This window comes from Hyposmocoma kahamanoa, unplaced genomic scaffold (assembly GCF_003589595.1).
Source record: "Hyposmocoma kahamanoa isolate Upper Pololo Valley unplaced genomic scaffold, ASM358959v1 65, whole genome shotgun sequence".
NCBI lineage: Eukaryota > Metazoa > Arthropoda > Insecta > Lepidoptera > Cosmopterigidae > Hyposmocoma > Hyposmocoma kahamanoa.
In genome coordinates, this window is record NW_020653853.1 from 11,993,059 (window position 1) to 12,016,395 (window position 23,337).

At 36.9% G+C, this 23,337-nt stretch overlaps 1 protein-coding gene across 1 annotated transcript in view; it reads right to left on the reverse strand.

Moving 5' to 3' along the window:
- Nucleotides 1-22,150, reverse strand: part of LOC113231562 (frizzled-4) — a 39,422-nt gene extending 17,272 nt beyond the window's left edge. Inside the window, exon 1 of the mRNA XM_026465900.1 lies at nucleotides 20,949-22,150. Coding sequence (XP_026321685.1) covers nucleotides 20,949-22,135 — 1,187 coding nt within the window. The 5' untranslated portion in view covers nucleotides 22,136-22,150. The remainder of the gene's footprint in view (nucleotides 1-20,948) is intronic.
- Nucleotides 22,151-23,337: the final 1,187 nt, after the last annotated feature.

The window sequence follows — 23,337 nt, forward strand, 5'->3', positions numbered from 1 at the left end:
TAAAAAGATAAAAAAAAAACAATGTATGCTCACTTAGTTCTGACAGAGGGCTAGTCGGATCTACAAAACTATTAAGTTTGTTTATCGCACTGATATTACAATAGTGTTGTAACTCAAAATACGTGAAATTCGATATTATATCATTACTGTACGTAAAATTTGATTCTCTACACGTCAATAAAACCGTCGTTAGAATATTATAAGAAATAATTAAAACATATCTTAACTCCTAATGAGTCACACTTTATTTGGTCTAGTACTGGCCAAATAGTTCTTATTAAAAAATGCGAAATATTTTTACATATATTTGGCAAAAAAAAAATTGTTTAAGAGAGAGCAGAGTAAAAATTCCTAATCTTCGATTTGATTTTAGAGGGGTATATCCACTTTAAAGTTAAAAATAAAATATTGTATGAGTAACTAAACGATATATTCAAGCATAGACACTAATCAGTAACATAAAACAATAAAGTTTCCTCGATAGATAAAAATCACGAAATGACCTCTAATTTTCACATTTTTTCGATTCATCCTCGAAATGCTACAGGTTATTAGGACAAAAATTAGATAATTAATTATATTTATGCATGATCGAGAACTGTAACTACGAATTTTTTAAATCCCTTTAGTTTTAGAGTTATTCCGCTAAAACGAATTTGGTACTTTTAATGCTCAACTAATTCAAAAATTCATCATCTCCTGTCGCATGTCACGCGAACTTCAGGCATATATTTGTTTCACAAATTTGGGCGGAGCCAACGGCAAAACTTTTTTGGCATGCTCCCTCTTAAGTGTCTGTAATAAACTATAACCTATACATAAATTTTAATGGTCTTTCACGGGAAGTGGGTAATTCGTTTTTCATCGTTTCTGAGGAAGTATATACTTTTTGAGTTAATACACTATTGTATGAACAGTACGATATAATAATTATTGTACTAGTTTTTAGTATAAGTTTTGTTAAACTATCGTCTTTAATTACAGATTGATTAGTTTTAATCCCTGTACTGTATATTTTACTCATTTATATTACGTATGAAAATCGATTTTTAGTTTCACTAGGGAATAAATGTAGTTGCACGTCACTGTAGCAATACTTTCTCAATGCAGCATTTTATTCCTCTCCACTACTTTAATAACTGGCTCGGAAAGTTTGGACTCTAGGCCCAGGCACCAGGCAGTGATTACGTCTTTGAAGTGCCGCCTATCGAATGCAAAATAGAGAACAAAGTGCCGCCGCCGCACAATGATCTGATAATTATGGAGTAGTTTATCACTTCGCATATGATGTAGGAGCTCAGGAAGTATGGGCTCTGAATAATAGTTTATTGAAATGGTAGTAGGTATATTGCAAAAACCCGTCATGTTTTTGTTGTTATTAGGAGAAACTTTGAAAAACATAGGTGATTTTTACCTCCTCTAAGTGAGGTCTTCTTTTTTTTATAATAACGAGTGACGGGATGAACAAGTCGTGTGCCTGATGGTAAGCGACACGCCTATCCATAACAGTTACAGTGCCATTCAGAGTTTTAAATCGCATAGCTCTTAGGGGCACTGCCACTGCGCCCTCACCTGGCACCTCTGAGTTTTAGGAATTAATTTGAAATTCACTATGAGCTGTTTGGTGAAGGAAGACATCGTGATGAAACCTGCACGTCGAAGAAGATTCACAACTCTCGGAAAACGTGTGAAGTCCCCAACCCGCATTGGTCCAGCGTGCGGGCTATGGCCTAAACCTTTATCCACGTCCGGCAGTGAGACGTATAAAAAACGATGACCTTACGCCATTTACAAAGCGTTTGAATTTGCATAAGTTTGTTTAGCTTAACCTGTGTCGGTGTACAATTATCAAAACCTATTTTCCACTAGCTTTGGACAACCTGTTCGTTGTCAATGTAGTGTAAAACGCGAATATAGTGAGGCGAACGCGGAACATTGGATCGCTGTTGGATAGCCGTGACGAATTGAGATACGGGTGTTCTGCCTTCCACTACCGGCATTTATACTACACCTATATTATTAAATAAATTGATATTTTTACGAGTCAAAGAAATATGACATTTTAAAAAAGTTTCATAATATATAACCACTAAAAGAATATCTCATGTTGCAGTATTTACTATACTTAAAAGACTATAAATCACAAGAAACGCCCGGTGTAAGCTGTTCAAATGCTACGTGTCTCATACCAATTTAGGCAAATATTTTTTTTAATATTGGTTTTGCAGTATCGGAATAAACCCATCAATCCAAATCTTCAACAATTTTTTCATTTCATTGTAAATACTGTGTTTAGGACTTTCTTCTTTGAATATATTTCAGGTATTTGTGTGTATTTTCGTAAAATATTTCATTTATTTTATAAAGTATCTTTTCAATGGTGGCAAGAATGTATGCATAACTTATGTACTTATGTTCATAAGTCTTCGTGGTGGCAACAGGCGAGTGATATCTTCTTCTTTATAAATCTTTGGCATCTATTGACGTCTGACTTGAAAACCAGTAACAACCTAATTGAATTAAAATAGGGTACCAACCTCCCATCCTTAGCTTTCATAAAAAACAAGCAACAGAATTGAAAATATTATAAAAACTTTAAAAGAATAGTGATGCATTTACATTTCTACATACATTCTTATATATCGACGGCTAAACTCGCAACTCCGTTTTTGGAAAAAATCCTTTGTTTTAGTCTTCAAGCGCAATATCGGACAATTGAAGCTTAAAGTATAATTTGTAGACCTTCTTGAAGTTAAAATAAAGGTATAATCATTGTATTCTAACTTTTGTATTAAATTAGTTACCTATAAAGTGTCAGACCAATTAAATCAATTAAACATATATTTAACCTATACTAATAATCTTAAATATGTGTTTAATTGTCTATAATATAATACTTAGCTTATACGTTATAGCTAACAAATATATAATCTTTAACGGCGATTACCAATCTAATATAATTCCAGTACAAATTTTATCGAAGTATAACATCAAGATAAAACTCCGATATCTAAAATTAAACGAGCAATATAAATGGTCGATTGTTTATAGGATGCACCGATATAGGCTATGTAAATGATCTCGTTATATTCAGTTTATGGCCAAACTGGCTTGTTTTACATACAATCACTTAAATATCGCTTGTGCGATGTAAATAAACAGGTTTTGGACCCTTTGTTATAAAAGAATTGTGAAGACTGATGGACATGCCAGATATAAATCAAATCTTGCTTGCTTGAACGCAAAAGGTACTTATACAACATTCCTTAGACTCAATAAAAAGAAAACAACCGTTTATGGTTAGGTAGAGATGAGAGAGTTTTTCTAAAGTTACACCAAAAGCGATTGTTTTACGTAATTGGGTAATTCTCAGGTTAGTATTTTGCTTGATTTCGTGGTTATTTCTATTGTTTAAATATTCTAGAATATTATCTTATTAGGAAATATTACTTAATGTCCTGAAATATTATTTAATATGTTTAAATAATAAAAATTGACATCGAAATTTGGTAAGTACCTACAGAAAAGGAACCTGAAAATCATCCAATTAACTTTGAAGATAATTTACGTACAAAATTTCCTATATTTTATGGTGGGTCAATTGAAAATGCGCTCACTATTTGTAATAATAATTGTGTAAATACCTCGACATTCTATACAATACTTGGCTTCTTTAGGCAATCTATAAAATAGTTAATGTTTTTAACTGTTATACACGTTACCTAGACATTATATAGTCTAGTTCTTTTTTTTTATAATGTCAAATGACGGGACGTACAAGTCGTGCGCCTGATAATAAGCTAAACGCCTGTCCATAACAGTTACAGTGCCACTCAGAGCTTTAATTTGCAAAGATCTGAACGGCACTGCCACTACGCCGTCATCCTGAGACATAAGTTGACGATTCCCATGTGCCTGTAACTTCACCAGCACCCCTTAACTTTCAAAACCGGAACACAGTAATGCTCGCATTACTGCTTGGCGGCAGAAATCAGAATCACATTGAGGCGGTCAAAAAACCTTTACGTTCTTGTAACAAGAGTGAAAAAGATTTTGTGTGTTTCATGTTGGTGACGGTCCGAGCGGAAATGTAACGTGTAGCGTCTTTCCGCTTTTATTGCAAGAACACAAAGCTTTTTCTGTCAAGCCGACGTTAGTCAGTGTAGTGACTCCATTTATCGTATCTGACATACATTATGACAAACATTTTAAAATTCTTTTTCAATCGTATTGATGCTTGCCATGGGAAAGGGATGGTACGTCGTGCGGGGAGGCTCCTTTCATATACCATTTCAAAATTTCAATTAAATATTTTTGAACATTTCCAAGTATTTTTAACATTTTAAATAAATTCAATTTTCACCTCAATAGTTCAGCAAGACTTTCTTTCTTATTAGAAATCTGCGCGCAAAGGCGCTTTTTCCACGCTAGAGTGGAAAAGGTTTTTGAAATTCGAACTTGACGATGGACGGTGGTGCACCTAACTTTTTTTTCGGCGAAAAAAAAAGATGAAGACACGTTCAACTACGCGATTTGTCGTACACACTTATTTATGTAATATAAATACTGGTATATTTCATTCTTATTGTTGTTGACACTCAAATGACAATGATAACTAATTGCGTTGCGTTTATTAAATTATTTTAAATCATCGAAGAACCAAAATAATTTCAATAATTACTTAATCACTCAAAATTATAAGTACAAGCAAGAATAAAAATCGATGAGGTTCAAATTCAGACAGCATCCGAAGAGAAACTTTTTCTTGCGATTAAAAAAAACTGACTTGTTGAAGTTCAACTGTTTTTCTTTCATCTATCATTTTCCTCGCTATAGTCAGGTGAAAAGTTATGTGTTTCGCTCGGCAACAAAGTTGTTTTGCGTCTCGTGCTTTGAAACCCTCGCTACGCTCAGGAATCTATTTTTGAACAATGTAGTTCAATCTTAGCTTCCTTCACTTGCTCAGGTTTTAATACAAGTACTCGCGTCAACAACAACTTTGCAGCCTTGCATAACAAATAACTATTGTAATTTAATAACCAATTCTTCTAATTACCGACTTATTCTTACACGATCACTTATTATAACACTTGAACGTGCATAATTTTTTTTTTTAACACAAAATAGCTTCTTCATATCACATCCAGTGCCAGCGCTAGCCCATGTAGCAGCCTATACCCTGGCGCACTCTGGTAGGCACGCGATCAAAGTACAATACTTACAGTTATATTTGCCCAATAATTGGAAATTCGGGTGCAAATTGTACAATTGAGAAATGATATTGAGAAGCAATAGCCTGTTTACTTCGCATTGCGCTACGAGAGACGCGGTTCTGTGGAAGCCCCAAGACTCTGCGACCTTTCACTATAGGTAGAGTCGGCACTGATCACATCACTTTGTGCACCTACACTTAACAAATAACTCTGGACATTACCTAACACACGTTCGACATTGTATAGAATTGAATACACCGACACCAAATTTATAATAGACTTTATTTCATACATTAACTGATTATTTTGGGCATTATATAGAATATAGAAGTATAAAATACCGTACTACATATATTGCCGGTAATATAACACGTATAGTCGTATATCTATAAACGTAGTATTCAAATAAGGTAATTCATATTCCGGCAGTAATTTTATTAAAATGGTCATCAAATTTAAATACTCATTATACGCATAAGTATAATCCGTTTACACATTTCTAAAATGACATTTCCTATCCACAGGCAATACCTTAGCCATGGCATGGTATGAAACCATGTATCCCATTACCATAAACGATACGTGGCTATCATAAAGCCCTCATATATAACGCCCATGTCACATCGTAACCATCGAAACGCACGAATTATATGAACCATTCCAGTAATACGATGTCGAATAGGAATGGAGTGTGGAAGTTGAAAGTTTAAGTCAGATTTGGGTCAACGTTTGGGCCAGCCAAAAAATTGTGAGGTTTCAAATAATGTAAATTTCTTGATATTATCATTAATACAAAGACCGAACACTCAGAAAAAATTTCTTCGATCCGGTCGGATTAGAACCGACGTCTTCTTGCATATCGTGTCAGACGCTATACCAACTGGGCCACGGAACGAACCAACGGGCCCAACGAATTTTTCTATGTGCTTGCGTCGTGTCTTTGTATTTGGTTTTTCAACGACTTTTTAGTCGTAGCGCCATCTATGAGAAATCTATGAAAGATTTATCACTCAGTTAGTACCTTTACAGGTACTAGTCCTGGCAAGAGATGTCGCTATTCACTGTATTTGAAATTTTTATTGAATTGATATTCAATTATTTTTGTGAAATTACTCCACTAGTTTATTGTAATCATTAATACAAAGATCGAACACTCAGAAAAAATTCCTTCGACCCGGTCGTATTCGAACCGACGTCTTCTTGCATACCGTGCCAGACGCTATACCAACTAAGCCACGAAACGAACCAACGGACCCAACGAATTTTTCTATGTCAGTCTATGCCAGCACAAAGCCAGTACAAGAAACATTACTTGTCCCAAATTCTGTTTCGAATACCGATAGTTATGTCGATCGACCCTTTGAAACAATTTTTTTTGAACTGGTAGAAATATAGGAAATGAAACCATTTTTTCGGATCTAAATATTATTAGTTTTTTTACACAAACTAATGTTTCGGGCCCTTCACTGGACCCAGGTCACGGTCGGCTGAGTTGATTAGATGCGAAATAGTTTCATTTCCTATGTGTAAACAGAGCGAAAACCTAAGAACCTGATAGAAATAGTTTTACATATACTCAACAAGTATACTAATATGCTGAAAGAACTAAACCGTCTTGCTTAGCAGTTGTGTAACAACTGTAAGTATTTTTATCTAAATCTCAGCTTAATTCCCCGTACACGTAATCCCTGAATACCTTGTGCAAGAGCAGCAGGGATTTACCCCCTAATCCGGCATTATAAATAAGGAACAATCCTCAGCAATAAAGTAATTTGTACAGCTCATATCTAGTATCTCTATTTTATAAATAGAGTTTTTATGGTGTGTGAAAAGGACAGAAATGTGGGATAGATAGTGGGATGCAGGTATCCCGTCGAGCAGACATGTGCATCTGCTTAAGGAAGCAAGCAGAAGAACAGAGAAACTGTGGAGTTGATAAAATTTGAGAAAAACATCTTATAATGTTGAACGAAATTTTTGTATTAATTTACATTAATTGTAGTTTTTAATTTACAGAAATCGTTACTTGAAAAGAAATCTTATCCAGTGCGGTAATTCGTACCTAATATACAGGGTCCGGCAGAAAAACCTCCCCGGTTTGAGCAAGCCACCGCGTGAGTTGTAGTGGGAGTAGAGATGTTGGGGGGGTATTGTTTCGTAGCGGAGTACGTGCCATTTTAGTGTGCGTCATGGCTTGGCTCGGTGAGCATCGCGCGTTTGTTGTGGAGGAGTTTATTCAAAATGGCGGTTCTGTGATTTCTACTCAACGCGCGTTTCGGATTCGATTCGAACTTGGCCGACGTGATAGTGTTCCTGATGCGAAAACGATTAGACTGTGGGTGTCAAACTTTAGAGAAACAGGGTCAGCACTAAAAAGGAAACCACCTGGCCGACCTCGTACTGCAATAACACCGGAGAATGTGGCGCGAGTGAGAACATCCATCCAACAGTCTCCAAAGCGTTCAGCGGTTAAGCATGCAGCTGCCCTGGGATTGTCAGAAAGGAGTGTTAGGAGAATTCTACATAAAGAACTTAATCTGCATCCCTACAAAATAATGGTTGCCCAAAAGTTGTCTAAAGAAGATTATGCAATTCGCAGGGTTGCATGTTGTGACATTTTGCAAAACATTCCCCCAGATGCTGTCTTCATTTCTTCCGATGAAGCCCACTTCCACCTGTGTGGAACTGTTAACAAACAGAATTTCCGCTACTGGGCTGCAGAAAATCCTAGGGAACTCCACCAACAACCACTACACAGCCCAAAAGTCACAGTTTGGTGCACCGTTGCTGAATTTGGTGTGTGGGGACCGTACTTTTATGAAGAAGATGGACAAACAGTAACGGTCAATGCCGATCGCTATTGTCACATGATAGAGACATTTCTCCGACCCAAGATCAACCAGTTTGTTTTAGACCATGAGGAAGAAGAAGTTTGGTTCCAGCAGGACGGAGCCACAGCTCACACTGCTCGGCGGCCCATGGAAATGTTAAAAGAGTTGTTTCCTGGACGTCTTGTTTCTTTAAGAGGAGACATTTCCTGGCCCCCAAGGTCACCCGACTTATCATCTTGTGATTTCTTTCTGTGGGGCTACCTAAAGGCTGAAGTGTACAAACATCGTTCCAGAACTCTGCAAGAATTAAAAGATGCCATTAGGCAGGAAGTGGCAGCCATTCCAAGGGAAGTTACACGAAGAACTATGGACAACTTCAGGGAAAGACTTCGTGAATGTCTTAACAATGGCGGACATCATTTATCGGACATAATTTTCAAAACCAAGTAAAGTGTACTAAGTGATGTAAAATGGCATTATATAGGCTACTCACAAATATACGTAATTGTTCTGTTTGTTTTTTATTCTCTTTGCAAATGCCTATTGAAATCAGGGAGGTTTTTTTGCCGGACCCTGTATAATGGTCTAATATTGTACTATTCAATCGGTTATAACTAAATGTCTATTTTGCTAAATTAAATCCTTAATTAGATGCTAAATTTCATAAAAACTAGGTACCGATTTTTTTTTCTATGACTGCCTGACGGTTTTGCAGAATCCCGTATGAATGCAACCAATAAGAATCGTATGGCAAAAGTGCTAGACAACAATATCCTTCGCTCTACGCCATTGTTCAAATTTTGAATGTGCTACATGATGTGTGACATATATATAGTATATATTTCGTTGGAAACTCTAGTCCGAGATTTCTCTGTTCGAAACATTTGAAAAACATTTAGGGCGGCGTGCTTTCGTGTTTAAATTACTGCCGTCGGGATTTCTCCTTACGATCAATAAATCAATAAATATATACATGTCCGTCGGTTCATTGCCGGACATTAATGGAAATCATTGTTTGTTTAGGACACACGATCCGTCCACGCATGCTCTGTTATTAAACGGAAGGCCATTTTAGTTCCTTTTCCTGTGAAAATTAGTTAGGGAAAAGCATAAACACCGTTCGAGACCTACATTTTCATAATACAATTATTTCCACTATTACTACTGTTTTCTCCTATTTCTATATGGCTGTTCTAATGGAGTGGAAAAGCTAGTTGCCAGATTATATGTCTCCTACGTTTTTGTACAAAGAATTGACGTTGCGTTGGGAATTCACAGAATTAAGTTAGGACGTTCTTGTTTAAATAGCTCGGGGCAGAGATTACAATAGTTTGACATTTCAATCTTTCTGCCAGCTCAGCAACGGAGTTGAGCCAGCTCTTGAAGGAGATTTGCAGATGAAGAGAAAATAATTAATTATTGATTGTGTAAGGTATTCGCGTTTATTTTGTAAAGACATAAGGTTATTTTGAGTGTGTTTGAAAAAAGAGGTAGAAATCCGTTATATCTGGTTGAGTAGGCAAAGGCAATGTACTTCTACTAGACTATGCTATTATGCCTGTCTCCCGCTGACTCTGGTGGTGAGTTAATATTAGACTGTCGAATGAAACTGGTTGATGAATTTACCACCTCAAGCGGCTGTTACCATGTGACTTGTAAAGAGCCCGAAACGTTTGTATTGTTTGAAAAAATAAAGGGATCCCAAAAAACAGTTTCATTTCCAATAAAATTGTATGTACCTTTTTTTTTGCGAGAATCCAAAACTTTCCTTGCGAGCCCAGCAAACGTAAAATTCTTCAGTGAAGGTCATCCATACTTTCTAAATAAAAACGTAGACATACGTCATTCGTATCGCATTCCAGAAGCCAAAGCGTAGGAAAGCTAACGTTTCTTGTCTGAGACTTTCTTTTTGCATGATTTTCGTAAAAAATGCAACTTAAATAAAATTTCAATTGTCCATGATTTTTTAAACTACTGTTTCAAAGATAAAAACAGCCGACAATAATAAATTAAAGGTTTTTTTCCGTCAGTCTACCGCTATAACGAAAAAAAAGTCTACCTGCTCTCAGTTACAATGGGACCCACGTATGTTTTTGGATCAAAGTCGTAACATTTTGGAAAAAAACGAAGAATCGTGTGCACAAAGCATTCCCGCATATTGGAATGACCTCGTCGAAACAAAACTTCGCGAAAATAAGACCTCATGATTCTAGAGTCGAAATCGATTTGTTGTTTTCGAAAGCGCTTATTGAACAACAATAATAGAGCGTATGTACTTACTTATGTAGGGAAGTATTGGTATTAATAATGTGAGTATGGAGCGTGAAAGCTTTTAAGGCGTGAGACAACTCGCAAGCGCAGACGGCTCGATTGTGAGAGCAGGCGCTAAACGACTGTCGCGCAGACCCATCCGTTGTAGGTTCTGTATCGTGCTACATTCATTAGGATAATGAGTACCTCATATAAAATATTATAATTATATGCATAGTATTTAATTGAAAATGAACAGCAGAAAGTAATTAATCCTCTACTTCAATACACTTAGTTTTAATAATTTCACTCTATTAGTAAACACAATGAGGTCTAATTTTAATAAGATATTCCTTTGTCATGTTGTTGATCAAGTCACATTTGTTTTAAAGTAAAAGGTACGGACTTCTTCGTCGTTTTAAGCTGACCAAGCAAACTATTTTCCCGCTAAGAACTCACCGAGTCGGTTACAAACACGATTGTCTCACACCTGCACAGAGCACACAGTCATACCTATTCAGGTTGAAATACAACGTCCTTATCGAGAATACATATTTGCTTACTACCTAATGCATTGATGTCTCTCTACGGTAAAGTCAACATAACATAGCTACCTAACGATGCACTGACAAAGCTCCAGTAAATGGAATTATAATTATTGTAACTTCTTACACCCAATCCTTACTGTGTTATGATCTCATTAAAAAGTTAGTGTTTGTAAAATTGCTATACCATTGGACATTCAACATAATAAACAGAAAATTTAAAATCAATTAAAGGTAGGCAATAAAATGTTATACCCAATAATCGACGGAATTGTTGATCACAAAAATTAGAACCTGTATACAGCGCAGTGAGTCAAGGTGATCACAGTGGTTTGTATACCTAGCGATCGGTAATAAGGAGTTTATTACCATAGCATAGTACCTAGAAATTAGCGTCAATTTTAAAATTCTTGTTCAGAGCAGAGTCTGCTTGGGCGGGTCTGATAATCGCCCTTAATTACACGGCTATCCATCATGGAAAATCAACAAACGAGGTGGGTTCGGCCACCCACTGTCGAGCAAAATTGGCTCGGACTCATCTCAACCTTAGCGTTGGCCGCGGTGTGCCGTGCCGGAGACCAGCGACCTCGCGTGGTGGAATGCTGTGGTTACAGCTATAAAAGTGCCGCTTATATACGTCGTCGGTGCTCATTTGTACTTATTTCTCAGAAAGCATGGACCGATAAAGTACCTACTTGTGGGATGACAATAAATTTTTATTCAACATTTTTTAACGCACGCACTCATAGCCCCACACTAGGGAAACCCTGTATCGCGGGTGCCATAGACACAAACTAACGAGAGAAATAAATGTAGGCCATAATCTCCCGGTTCGGGAATCGAACCCGGGATCTCTGCGTGGCAGTCGAGTATGGTTACCGTTCAGCTACCGAGGCAATTACTTATATACAGGCAATACCTTTGTGGTGTGGAAAATAAGCTCACGATTTGTTTATTTTTAATTGCCATAAATCGATATCTCCTATTGTCATACGGCATAAATAATTCCGCTACGTTAATAACAAAAATTAAAAAGGAACGCGAACTTCCAACATTTCAGTGTCTAATAAAGAAATTTGTAGCAGAAGTGTAAATGACCTGAAATTGTCACCATCCTTCAAGACTAATTCAGTGATTGACATTAATGGAATGGAATAGAAAGTGAACATATAGATCGAAATTCAAAGCCGAAGAGCAACAATAGGGCGATAGGACCTGCGCGCGCTCTGCCGCCGACGACGCCGTAGCCGCGCCTCCGCAAGCCCCAACAGACGTATCGTGTGTGAAGGGCCGCTAACAAGCTTGCATCAATATCACAACAGCCGATTACAGAAAACCAATACCCACAAAACGTCATTTATGTAGGTACATAACAGTATTTTCTGACTTACAACAAAAAATAAATTCAAAATTTAGCTAATAACATGATTGAGCCAGATCAAGTGCCTAAATCGACAACAGTTTACCTGGCGGTATTCAGAGTGACTCTTAGGGTCGTATGGAATACTCTGTACTCAATGCTCAAGTCAGGATTTGAGCAGACTTGACTATGATTTCAAGCACTGGAAATACAACCCTAATGGCAAGAACTTGAGTATGATTTCCAGTGCTTGAAATCATACTCAAGTCCTGACTCGGGCATTGAGTAGAGTTCTGGAATACGACCATTAGTAAGTTTCTAGGTTTATACTTAGGGCGCACTATAAGTTTCCGGAACTGGTCACTTATGATGGTAGCTTCTTTTTTTAATAAAACTGGACACGTGGCTACTGTTGCTTTGGAGAATTGTTGTACCGTGAATATGATTGGTACACGACCATTTGTATGCCGGAAGTTATTGACAAACAGCGTAAAAATAACCTTAAACGCCGTATCATCTTGCACCACGATAATGCCAGTTCTCACAAGGCCGGACAGACAAATGAATTTTTGAAGGTGAACAACGTTGACCTTATGAGCCATCCCGCATACATTCCCGACCTGGCACCTTGTGACTTTTATTTATTTCCAAAAAATAAGAGGCTGTCGAAGAGTTTGAAAAATATGTTTCAGAGATTGTCACCGAGGAGTGGCACAAATGTTTTCAAAATTGGTTCATTCGTATGAAAAATGTATTATAATGTATGATTATATAAAATGTATGGAGAATATTTTGAGAAACAATAAATTCATTTCTGACCAATTATAGTATTTTTTTCTTATTCAAGTAAGTGTTAGAATTTCGAAAAACAAATTCCTATTCCCCTTTTTATCTTACTGGACTTGCAAGTCGAAGTCTACTATTTGGTTCCAACAAAGCGTATTCCAATAATGAGGATCGGACGATACGATCTGCGCCGCGCGCCAGCGCGGGCGCAGTTCACTCGCCTCGATCGCCGCCACAGATATGATATGCAGAATCCTCGCTCGGCTTCCTTTGTGCTCTCTCCAGGGTAAACACGCTATTGTTACGGACCGCTACATTGACTGTTCAGGTTTTAAATTCGAACCAAATGTACCACAAAAGAGCATATTAAAAAACGAGTTAAGCAAATTGGCAAAAATTCGTAACAATTAATGTAAACAAGTATCAAGTCCTTATTCAACTTATTACTTTTTTAAGTCCATGACGAGTTCTTCAAAAAGACGATTAATTGATTGCGTCCTCTTAATAATATTGGATAATTGGCAAGTGCTCTTTGCTATTAACAACAACATTGGTCTGACTGCATTCGCAAATTATTATAAGTACTTTTAAAAACAAGAAAACAAAACACGATCTCGTCCGGTAATGTTGTAGGTGGGTAAGTTGTTAAAAATGAAAATTATTCTGGCAGCGCAAACCACGGTGATTACATATCGCGTCGAGCCTGAGGGGTGCGCCTGCGCGTCTCTCTCGCTTATTGCCGGATGATTGAAGAGCCCGCCGCTTTCGACGTCACTCCTGACGTGCGAGCAAGACAGCACGCATAAAGGGCGTGGGTGAGAAGAAGACGGCAGCACCTCAGCATCTGATTAGCATCCCAATTACGGTGCGAGCGCAATGGGATCGAATCTTCGGTTGTAGTGTTGTACGATTATGATTGTTGTTTATCGATGTAATTTTTTTTAAATCAATGAATGCCATGAGTGTTAAATATACTTACATATGACACCGTTGAGAAAGTGTTAACATTAAATTTTGTCTTATTCACACGTGAGGTCAATAAAGTATTTAATCTACTAAACATCACATCACATTATTGCTATAATTTAGCGGATAGTACAAAGATACAATTTTATTTACTTTGGTAAAATATATTTCTAAGAAAGGATGAAATCTTTTGTGCGTGAACTGTGCAAAAATACTTTTGCGATTTATCAGAGGAGTCGGCACATTGGACTGTCCATAAATATTTATTATCTCGATGACAGTAAAACACGGTCTCGGTGCTGGACATAACTTGTCCTAATCGATAGCGTGGAAGTGGCTCGAGAGGCAGCCCTACTAACAAGAATGCTGGCCGAGGCGGAGCGCTCGTGTTCAGATTAAATCGGCAGCGGCAACGAAATTTTAAATAAACAAGAAATTATAAAACGACCCCAAGATTACACGGTTCGTATTGACTGGCTGGCAACTAGCCGTGATTATGGACTCCATAGTACTTTAGTGTTTTCCAAATTGGTACCCAGGCCTATATAAAGAAAATAAATTTACAAAAAGATGATACAAAAGTGACGATTTTCTACAAAATGCACTTGGTGACTGCTTTACGCGCTGTAAGAAACAGACACGTTATAAAATGACAAAGACTAAAAAATAGTTACAATTAACATCAACAATACATTGTATTCATCTGTAAATAACGGAAACAGTTTCGAAATAATACCATTCCGTAGAATAGTTATAATATAAGAGCAATATAATGTTTTCATTACAGCATAGAAACGTGAGCAGTATAATTTTGTTGTGAAACAGCGGTTGAAACGAAGCTTAAACTAAGCTTCGTTGAAACTGATGTAGTATGGTGGTATTCGCCTAAACGAAAATAAAATTACTGTCATTTCCAAATCGTAGTTGAAATAAGACCGAATAAATTGTAGGAGAAACATTTATGTGTAAAGTTTTGTTCATAAGAGCTAGATTGTAAGAATTCTGAGAAATCGCTTTTTCGTTAAAGTATCCATATAAAACCAGGTTTAAAAACGTATTCTTATTTCTTTATTATTTCATTATGCCAGGCAGACATGTATTTTTTTATAATATCTAGTGACGGGACGAACAAGTCCTGCGCCTGATGGTAAGCTACACGCCCGTTCATAACAGTTGCAGTGCCACTCAGAGCTTTAAATTGCAAAGATCTGAGGGGCACTACCACTGCGGCCGTCACCCTGAGACATACGTTGACAAGTTCCATGTGCCACAGGCACACCGGTCTTCAAAACCGGAACACATTTCTGCTTGGCGGCAGGAATAGGTAAGGTGGCAGTACTTCCCTGGACGAACTCTTTCACAAGGAGCTCTACTGCTACTAAACGTATACTTGCTCTAAAATAACTTGTCATTCAATTATACGTCATCTTATTCCAACTTCGCAAGACATATTCCAGAAATATCATAGCTCTATTTTTTGCACATAGTAAACACAGCATATAAAAATCTTTAAGTAATCCTAACCTAACGGCACTGTAAAGACGCAAGCTCAACGCAAGCGCATGAATACAAAACCAATTTGACGTTTCTCATTACGCAGCGACCACAATATGCGCCGTCTAACTAGTTCCGTGCGCACCGATCTGTTATTATGTTAATGGGGCTAGTTTAGAGTTCGGAACGTTACACGTCTTTTTGAACTGTGGTTGTCAATGTTTAACTTGGATGACAAAAATCCGTGGTAGTAACCCGTTTAGCTCATGGAGGTAGTCTCAATCTGATGTTTCAAATAAAAAAATATTGTAAATGTTATTTACAAAGAGCAACCCCTAGAGTTTCTTGCTCATTCTTCTCAGGGGAATCTGCCTTACGAATGAGCGGTAGAGTTTAACCATTGTGACGATTTCAAGTGTAATAATGCTTACCTATGAAATAAAGATTATTTTGAATTTGAATTTGAATTTGAAACAAATGTGAAAGAGGGAAAATGAAGTAGATCATAAAAAAACTACCTTCATCGCCAAAATAGGTTACGCCAGACGCCTTATCAAACTATTAAATGTCTAAAATTGCAAAGAGTTTTTAAGTAGGTCTCGTCTTTCAAAACAAGACACGTTTAATCTACTATCTAAGATAACGTCAACAATAGATTGAGAATCGTTGTCCCAAACAATTAAACCGGGCCCTTTCATGTGTCAATAAAACGCGATAACTGCTTGTAATTGATGCTACACGCCGGCCAGTTACGTACATTGTCTTCGCTATTGACCGTCGATAATTACCTGCAGCGTATGCTGTGTCCAACGGAATGTAATTGATGGTCCACTAGTACATACTTCGAACAGATTATGATGATTAATGAACCCACGCTACCATATTGCAAAAATAACACGAAGTTGACGTCGTCTCGGAACTTAAAAAAAACATAATATTGATAGCGTTTCTTCGTGCACTTTTACAAAAATCGATAACAGTATTCATTGACCAAATAAGTATCTACCATAATTGTATTTCTTTTTAAAGTTGAATTGCCGAAAATAACAAAGTCAATTCGAAAATGAATTGGTAATTACCTACAAAATGGCTATTTTCAGCAAAACAAAAATACTCAATACGTTACTATGCTGCTAGATAACACTTCAATATAATAACACTCAATAGGTAGCACCTAACAATTTAGTCGTAAATATCCTTATTTCAAACATTAGCAAATAAACATGGCGTTATTCGTATCTCTTCTAGTTATCATCAGTTATTAATAACTGCCTCAGGGCCGAGATATCATCAGATAGCCTATCAAAGAGCCGACTCTACATAAATCTATTAAAATTATCATAACGAGTCGGTGTTGTAAGAATTGGACTTTTCGGAGAAATCACTGGTGCTATAAAGTTCGATTTACTGCTGGCGTGTGAATACTATGTTGACATGCTTTTATTTTAGTTAATATCTTATTATTGTTTGATGCATCGTCTCGGAACTTAAAAAAAAAAACATAATATTGATAGCGTTTTTTCGTGCACTTTTTACAAAAATCGATAACAGTATTCATTGACCAAATAAGTATTTTCCATAATTGTATATCTTTGTAAAGTTGAATAGCCGAAAATAACATGAAGCAATACGAATTATCATAGGTATTCACAGACGTGTATCTGCTAGAGAGTACTTTGTTAAATATAGAATAATGATTGTAATTTCATTGTATATATACAGATCATTATTAGAGATACATGAAACAACAAAAGATCAGACATATATACATATAACATGAGAAGTAAACATAAACTAGTAATAAATAAAACCAGAATAGTAAAAACGTTACAACAGGGCGTAAATATGAAAATTAATATGTACAATAAACTACCAGTTAGTGTATCTGCCTTGGAAATGGCTACATTCAAGCAAACATTAAAACTTTACTTTGAAAATCGCGCTTTTTATAAAATCAACGAATTTATGGATTCAAATCTAAGTGAATATTTATTTCCTTAATAAATCATAACGTACTAGTATGTTATACCTGTATAATTTAAGTCTGTATTTTCTGTAATTTGACTTACCTATAGGCAATGTACTGTGTTGTCCTGGTGAATAAATCATTTGACTTTGACATCGACTTTGAAGTCAATTCGCGAATTATTTAGTAATTACCTACAAAATGGCTATTTTCAGAAAAAGAGAATCTGCAATACGTTACTATGCTGCTAGACAAGATTTTCGATAGATAGCACTTAACAATTTAGTCGTTTATATCCCTATTTCAAACAACTTCTATATTAGTGATGTACACCAGACAAATGGAGAAATAATTTATCAAAGCACCTATCTTAACTGCCTCCGTGGCCGAACGGCTACCATGTCGGACTGCCACGCCGAGGTCCCAAGTTCGATTCCCGGGCAGAGAGAAATATTTATATGGCCTACATTTATTTCTCTCGTGAGTTTGGTTTTGTGTAATTTGTGGTTGTCTATGTGTGTCCATAGCACCCACGACACAGGGTTTCCATAGTGCGGGGCTATGTTGAGTGTGTGCGTTGTTATTATTATTATTATCTTCAAATGCAACTGAAACAGGTCGAGAAAAGATTCAACAATACTGTAAAATTACCTAGTATAGTAGGTACATGTAATATAGTAACTCATAAAAATACTCATGTATAAAGGTACTTATAATAAAGTGCGTTATAATAAATTCTTCTTTAAAAATAATTTCTGATGTAAATCAATAATTCTCTTTATTAAATTAATTGGCAGAAAGAATTCATTAGGTGTTGTACAGCCTTTCTGTTGTGTGCAATAAAGGACGGACTGTAAGGATGGTAATTAAATTTTAATCGCCTCTATAAAAGTTCTTTATTTTCTTTATTATTTTAACGCAGCTATAGTTAGCGTTTATTACGAAAAGCAAACTAATACCTACTTATAGTTTTTATGCTCTTTACGTTTATGCTAAACAATTTATACAGAAAAATTAAATGAAAGTGGAACACAATCATTACCCTATTCAAAGGGATGTTATAATAATCGTACTCCACCAATGATGTTTATACCAAGGGCCTAATAATTACGCGAAATAATTAAGGCATCTGTCCAAATGTCAAGCTGTGCGTCCACATTTCATTACGTTTATGGCGAACTATACGTACCGTTGCGCAAAATGCAATTAAATGAATAAACTACTCTTGCAACGTCCTTCACATCTAAAACTTCGTATTTTTATAATAGGTAATAAAAGCATTTTATTTACCTGAATGAACAGATTTTTCAATTATAGCCATCACAGAATACGGACGACGTAATGAAACCTAAATAATAGGTACTATTACATTAAGCTTCTAAATAATCAACACTCTCTCAAAACAAAATACACTGAATGTCAAAATCCTATGAGATAAAAGCGTTTTTTAGCGCTTTGGTTTCATGACCTCCCTGCATGGTATGCATTACGCAGATTGCTGGAATACCTTCCGTTATTATAGTTATATTATATGATCCGTCATATGTATAAAGTTATTATATATATTGGAACTAGCATTTTATAGAATTACACGTTTCGCAACTAAATTGACGTCATTAGGAAAAGCTAAGGGAAACAATTGAAACTTAAGTATTCAAAATCTGTATTGAAATTGTGGTATACAAAACGAAAGTTCGTAAGTTTTCAATTTAGACAACAATACAAAAGAGGGGCTTAAAACCGAAACTTGATTGAAAACATCTTCCCAAAAACATCGGCGACATTGACTTGTTCGGATCTACAAGGGAACGTTTTTAAGCCGAAATTTATGTAGAAATCCAAGACAGCAACTTTTTTGCTGCAGTTAATTCCGTATCCCATTACGAACCATAACGAACTTGGTTTTGAACCATGGACAAGTAACTTTAAGATATAAAATCGTAGATCGACAGTAGACACTCCGTCAATACCGTATGTGCATTTTGTTATATCCACATGGAAGTTTTACTTCTGCTTCGCGTTACTTTTTGTATTATTTTTATATTATTTTTAGTTTAGACATATTAATGACGACATTTACAGAAAATCATTATAATATATAGCGATTACTGAGAGATCAAAACTAAATACGATGCAAATACAAATAAATTGCGATGCAGGAAAGCCATAAATAATTTAATTTTATACTTCTAAACTGTCCAACACTAAAAATATAATTTACAGCGAATTCAGTTCTTACGAATGGCTTTTGATAAATAATTTGTATATAAAATTTTTAGATGCATGAAATTTTTCTTGGCTCTATTTCATCGAACCAAAATACTGTTTATTTTTGCAACGGCTTGAGATTTAGAGTGGCATTAAAAACCAGCGTTGAAAGCATGTTGTAAATTACAAATATTTTAATGTGTTAAACACGAAACCGTTTATTTCAGCTACTTCTTGTAACCCACTCAAATGAAATGAGTAAATCTTAAAGTTTGACACTCACTTATTGAACCAGTTGTCTGAGTGCATCCCACGTTCAAACCTTAAGCATTGGACTACGATTGCTACAAGCCGGTCGTCGTCGCCTAGATCGTGATTTATGGACCTCGTTTATTTTATTTCCCAATTCGTTTTACTTTACGACTCTTCTACCAACCTTCTTTTAGGAAATAGTTTTTCGAAGAACATGTTTGATTTATATTCTAGTGTGGTTATATCTCCGGAGCTTTAAAAGGAATGCTGTACACTAAAATACATAAGTTAGAAGATAACATAATGTTTTAAAGGAAAGCCATTACAACTACATGTTTCTGTCTGTTCTTTCGAGAATTTATATCTACTGTACGGTTACAATAGGTAATATAGTTCCATAAAATATTAAAGTATATTTAAATTTTACATTAGAGATATGCATTCCAGCTGTAAAACAAAGGAAGACTAGAAACAGTAGACAATAATTAAACTAGGCGGTTGTTGTCTACTCTAACTGGTCACTAACAGGGAATGTCAAAAGGAAGTCTGCAGATTATTTTCGTACAAATTAGCATTGTTTGTCTACCCATGGTCGGCAATAACAACGCTACAGCATGCGTAAGCTATTTCAACTTCGGTTTTATATTTATCTTCATCTCTGATGTTTTTATTGCGAGAAGACAATGAGTTGCTTCCAAATTCTAAAGCTCAAATATCGAAAAACATCCTTTATGTGACAAGTGACAAAACATAATTGATTGGCGACAAAGATATAACATTCAATGCAAGTTGACAAAAGGCGCAGGTATCAGTAATCCTGCGTTAGGGACTATTGTCGGAGTAGTGCAGTAAGCGTACGTAGGCGTCATTGTTGTAGCAAAGGTACATTTTTTCTATATCAAGATTCAACGGGTAACTATTGTACTTAATTTTGCAAAGGTAAACTAGCATAGAGAAAGAAATAATTTGTTATACAAAACGCAATTTCAATTTGCTACCTAAAAAAAAGTATCGCATGATTATTTCAAAATTGAATAATCAAGCGATACATTTAACAAAAACAAAATAAAAACTTACCACACAGAAGCAGCGAGGCCGAAATAATATAGCAGAAGAAAGACCACTGCACAATTGGGGTTAGCCAGTCCGTCGTGCGCCAGCAACATGCGGGTCGGAGACGTGGAGTCTTTGGCGCATCCAGCGGCGGTGCGACCTGCCGCTGCGCGGACGCCCCAGCCTGCAGCAGCGGCGCAGCGGCACAGCGCCACCAGCACTAGGGCGCGCTCGCCAGCGCCACCACGATCACCGCAGGCCAACTGCGCACCTACGGCCGCTAGCGTACATGCAAAACTCAACGCTGCCCAAGTTGCCAGCCACACTTCAGCCGCTCGTCGCTCTCCAGCTTCCCACAGTACTTCGGCGTCACAATATTGTGCGCAGCGACCGGAGCCTCGCACCCACACCCAGCTATTGGGCTTGATAAGGCGTCGGCAAGATCCACGGCCACCACCGGGAGCATCTGGAGGCATGTTGCCCATCGGTGGCGCTCGCTCGCCTGGTCCCTCCATGCACATGTGTTCGTGGTTGTTCTCTGCCGGGAACAGAGAGCAGTCTAGCTCAGTGGGCCATGTGAACCCGAACCCGCGGAGCACAGGATAACACCTGGCGTAAACGCTTTCGCACAGTCCTCTGCATGGCCCGATGGGCAGCGCCACTTTGTCCGTACACATAGGCACGTACACTGCACACAAGAATAGATGTAACTGGGAGGAGCAGCCATACTGGACGAGTGGACTGAAGGTTTGAAGAGTTACATCGGCGTCAGCTTGAAGTGTATGTCGCGCCAAATTAGGCATACCAGTCTGGTTGTAACCGATGTTCTTGCACATAGCCACTTTGATAGGTTCGCACGTCCGAACTGATGCTTCGGCAGCGACGACCGTCACGAGGGTCACTGTCACGAAGATCTCGGCGAAGCACTTCATGGTGGAAGACGATATCAAGTTCACAGAGGTTTCATTGTACGAAGCGCACGCGTGTATTGCGGGCGCTGACCGAGCACGCGACGAGCGTGCGTCGCGGAACGCGTCTCGAGATAGTATGTGCAGGCGCCGGAGTCCGCAAGAGGGGGGAGACAAACAAAAAAAGGTCCACCGGCCGCAAGCGCAGGTATGCGGAGTAGTTGTAGAGGGATAGGGAGAGAAATGGATTAGGAGATCCGGATGCGCAAGACTGCGGCCGCGGGTCTCGTTAGGCGCGCCCATCAGAGGCGGTTATCGCTCGTTATCACGGTGGGACCCGGCTTACACGCGGTTCGTATGTTCCTAGTTATCCAATATCGATTTTCGATAATGAAAATAATAATAATATTGTGCCCGATTACAGATAAAGCGTCGAGTTAAGTCTACGTTACAAGATACCGATGAAAATTGTCATTTAAATACGAATAAAATTTTGATATAAATTTATTGTACATAATTTACTACTACAATAATAAGCATTACTGTATTTTTATGAAACATAAATAAGAGTTAATTATTAGGGTGGAATATTAGTACAAAATTGGACCAAAGTGTAGATCAGTGGGCTTCTTAAAGCATTACTGAGACATTTAAAAACTCGTCTGTATAAAGAAACTGAGATATTATTTACATAATGATCGCTGCCGACAATGAAGGAGTAAAGTACTTATACAATAGTACTAAAACAAAAGATAAATACTTTTACATTACAATATCTTATATGATACAAGATGATTTCCCACAAATTCTTTCATAGAATTATCACTATAAATAATAGTTACATATACATACATATTTGTTGAGTGTAGACGTGTCTTCGCCCGGCAGCCATTGCGGCGTAGAATAATTACAATAACAATCTTGTATAATAACCACATCTCAAATATCATCAGATACATCGTTTTTCTTTAGAATTCTCTTACTCGACATTTTACATTCGCTAAGCTAAAGTAATACAATATTATTTAACAACGTTCACAAGTTTTAACAATCACATAGTATCTCTGACGGTACTTTAACATTATTTTTACACATAAAGTCAAAGCAATTTATTAGTAAGGAATGCAACGTAAGCTGACGCCATTCTTAAATAATTGTTTTCTCAAACACATTTATACCAATTATGTAATAGAATAAATTGTACCCATTGAATTGTTTTTCACCCATAAAAATGGATAAAAAAATTGCATTTTAAATTAGGAAGTGTTATAATAAAATCCGACCATATAGTGTGAGTCAGTTAACTTTTGAGTACATGTTTGAATATGAAAATTGGGACTGATTATTCCAATATTATTTAATATGCGGATCTTCGTCGTTAATGTCTATCTGAGGATTGAAGGTTTATGCTCAATTTATATTGCGGCGGAACGGAATGGAAGCGAATATTTGTAACGATATTATACATAGCATAATTAACTTTATGGTCAATTGTGTAACAAACA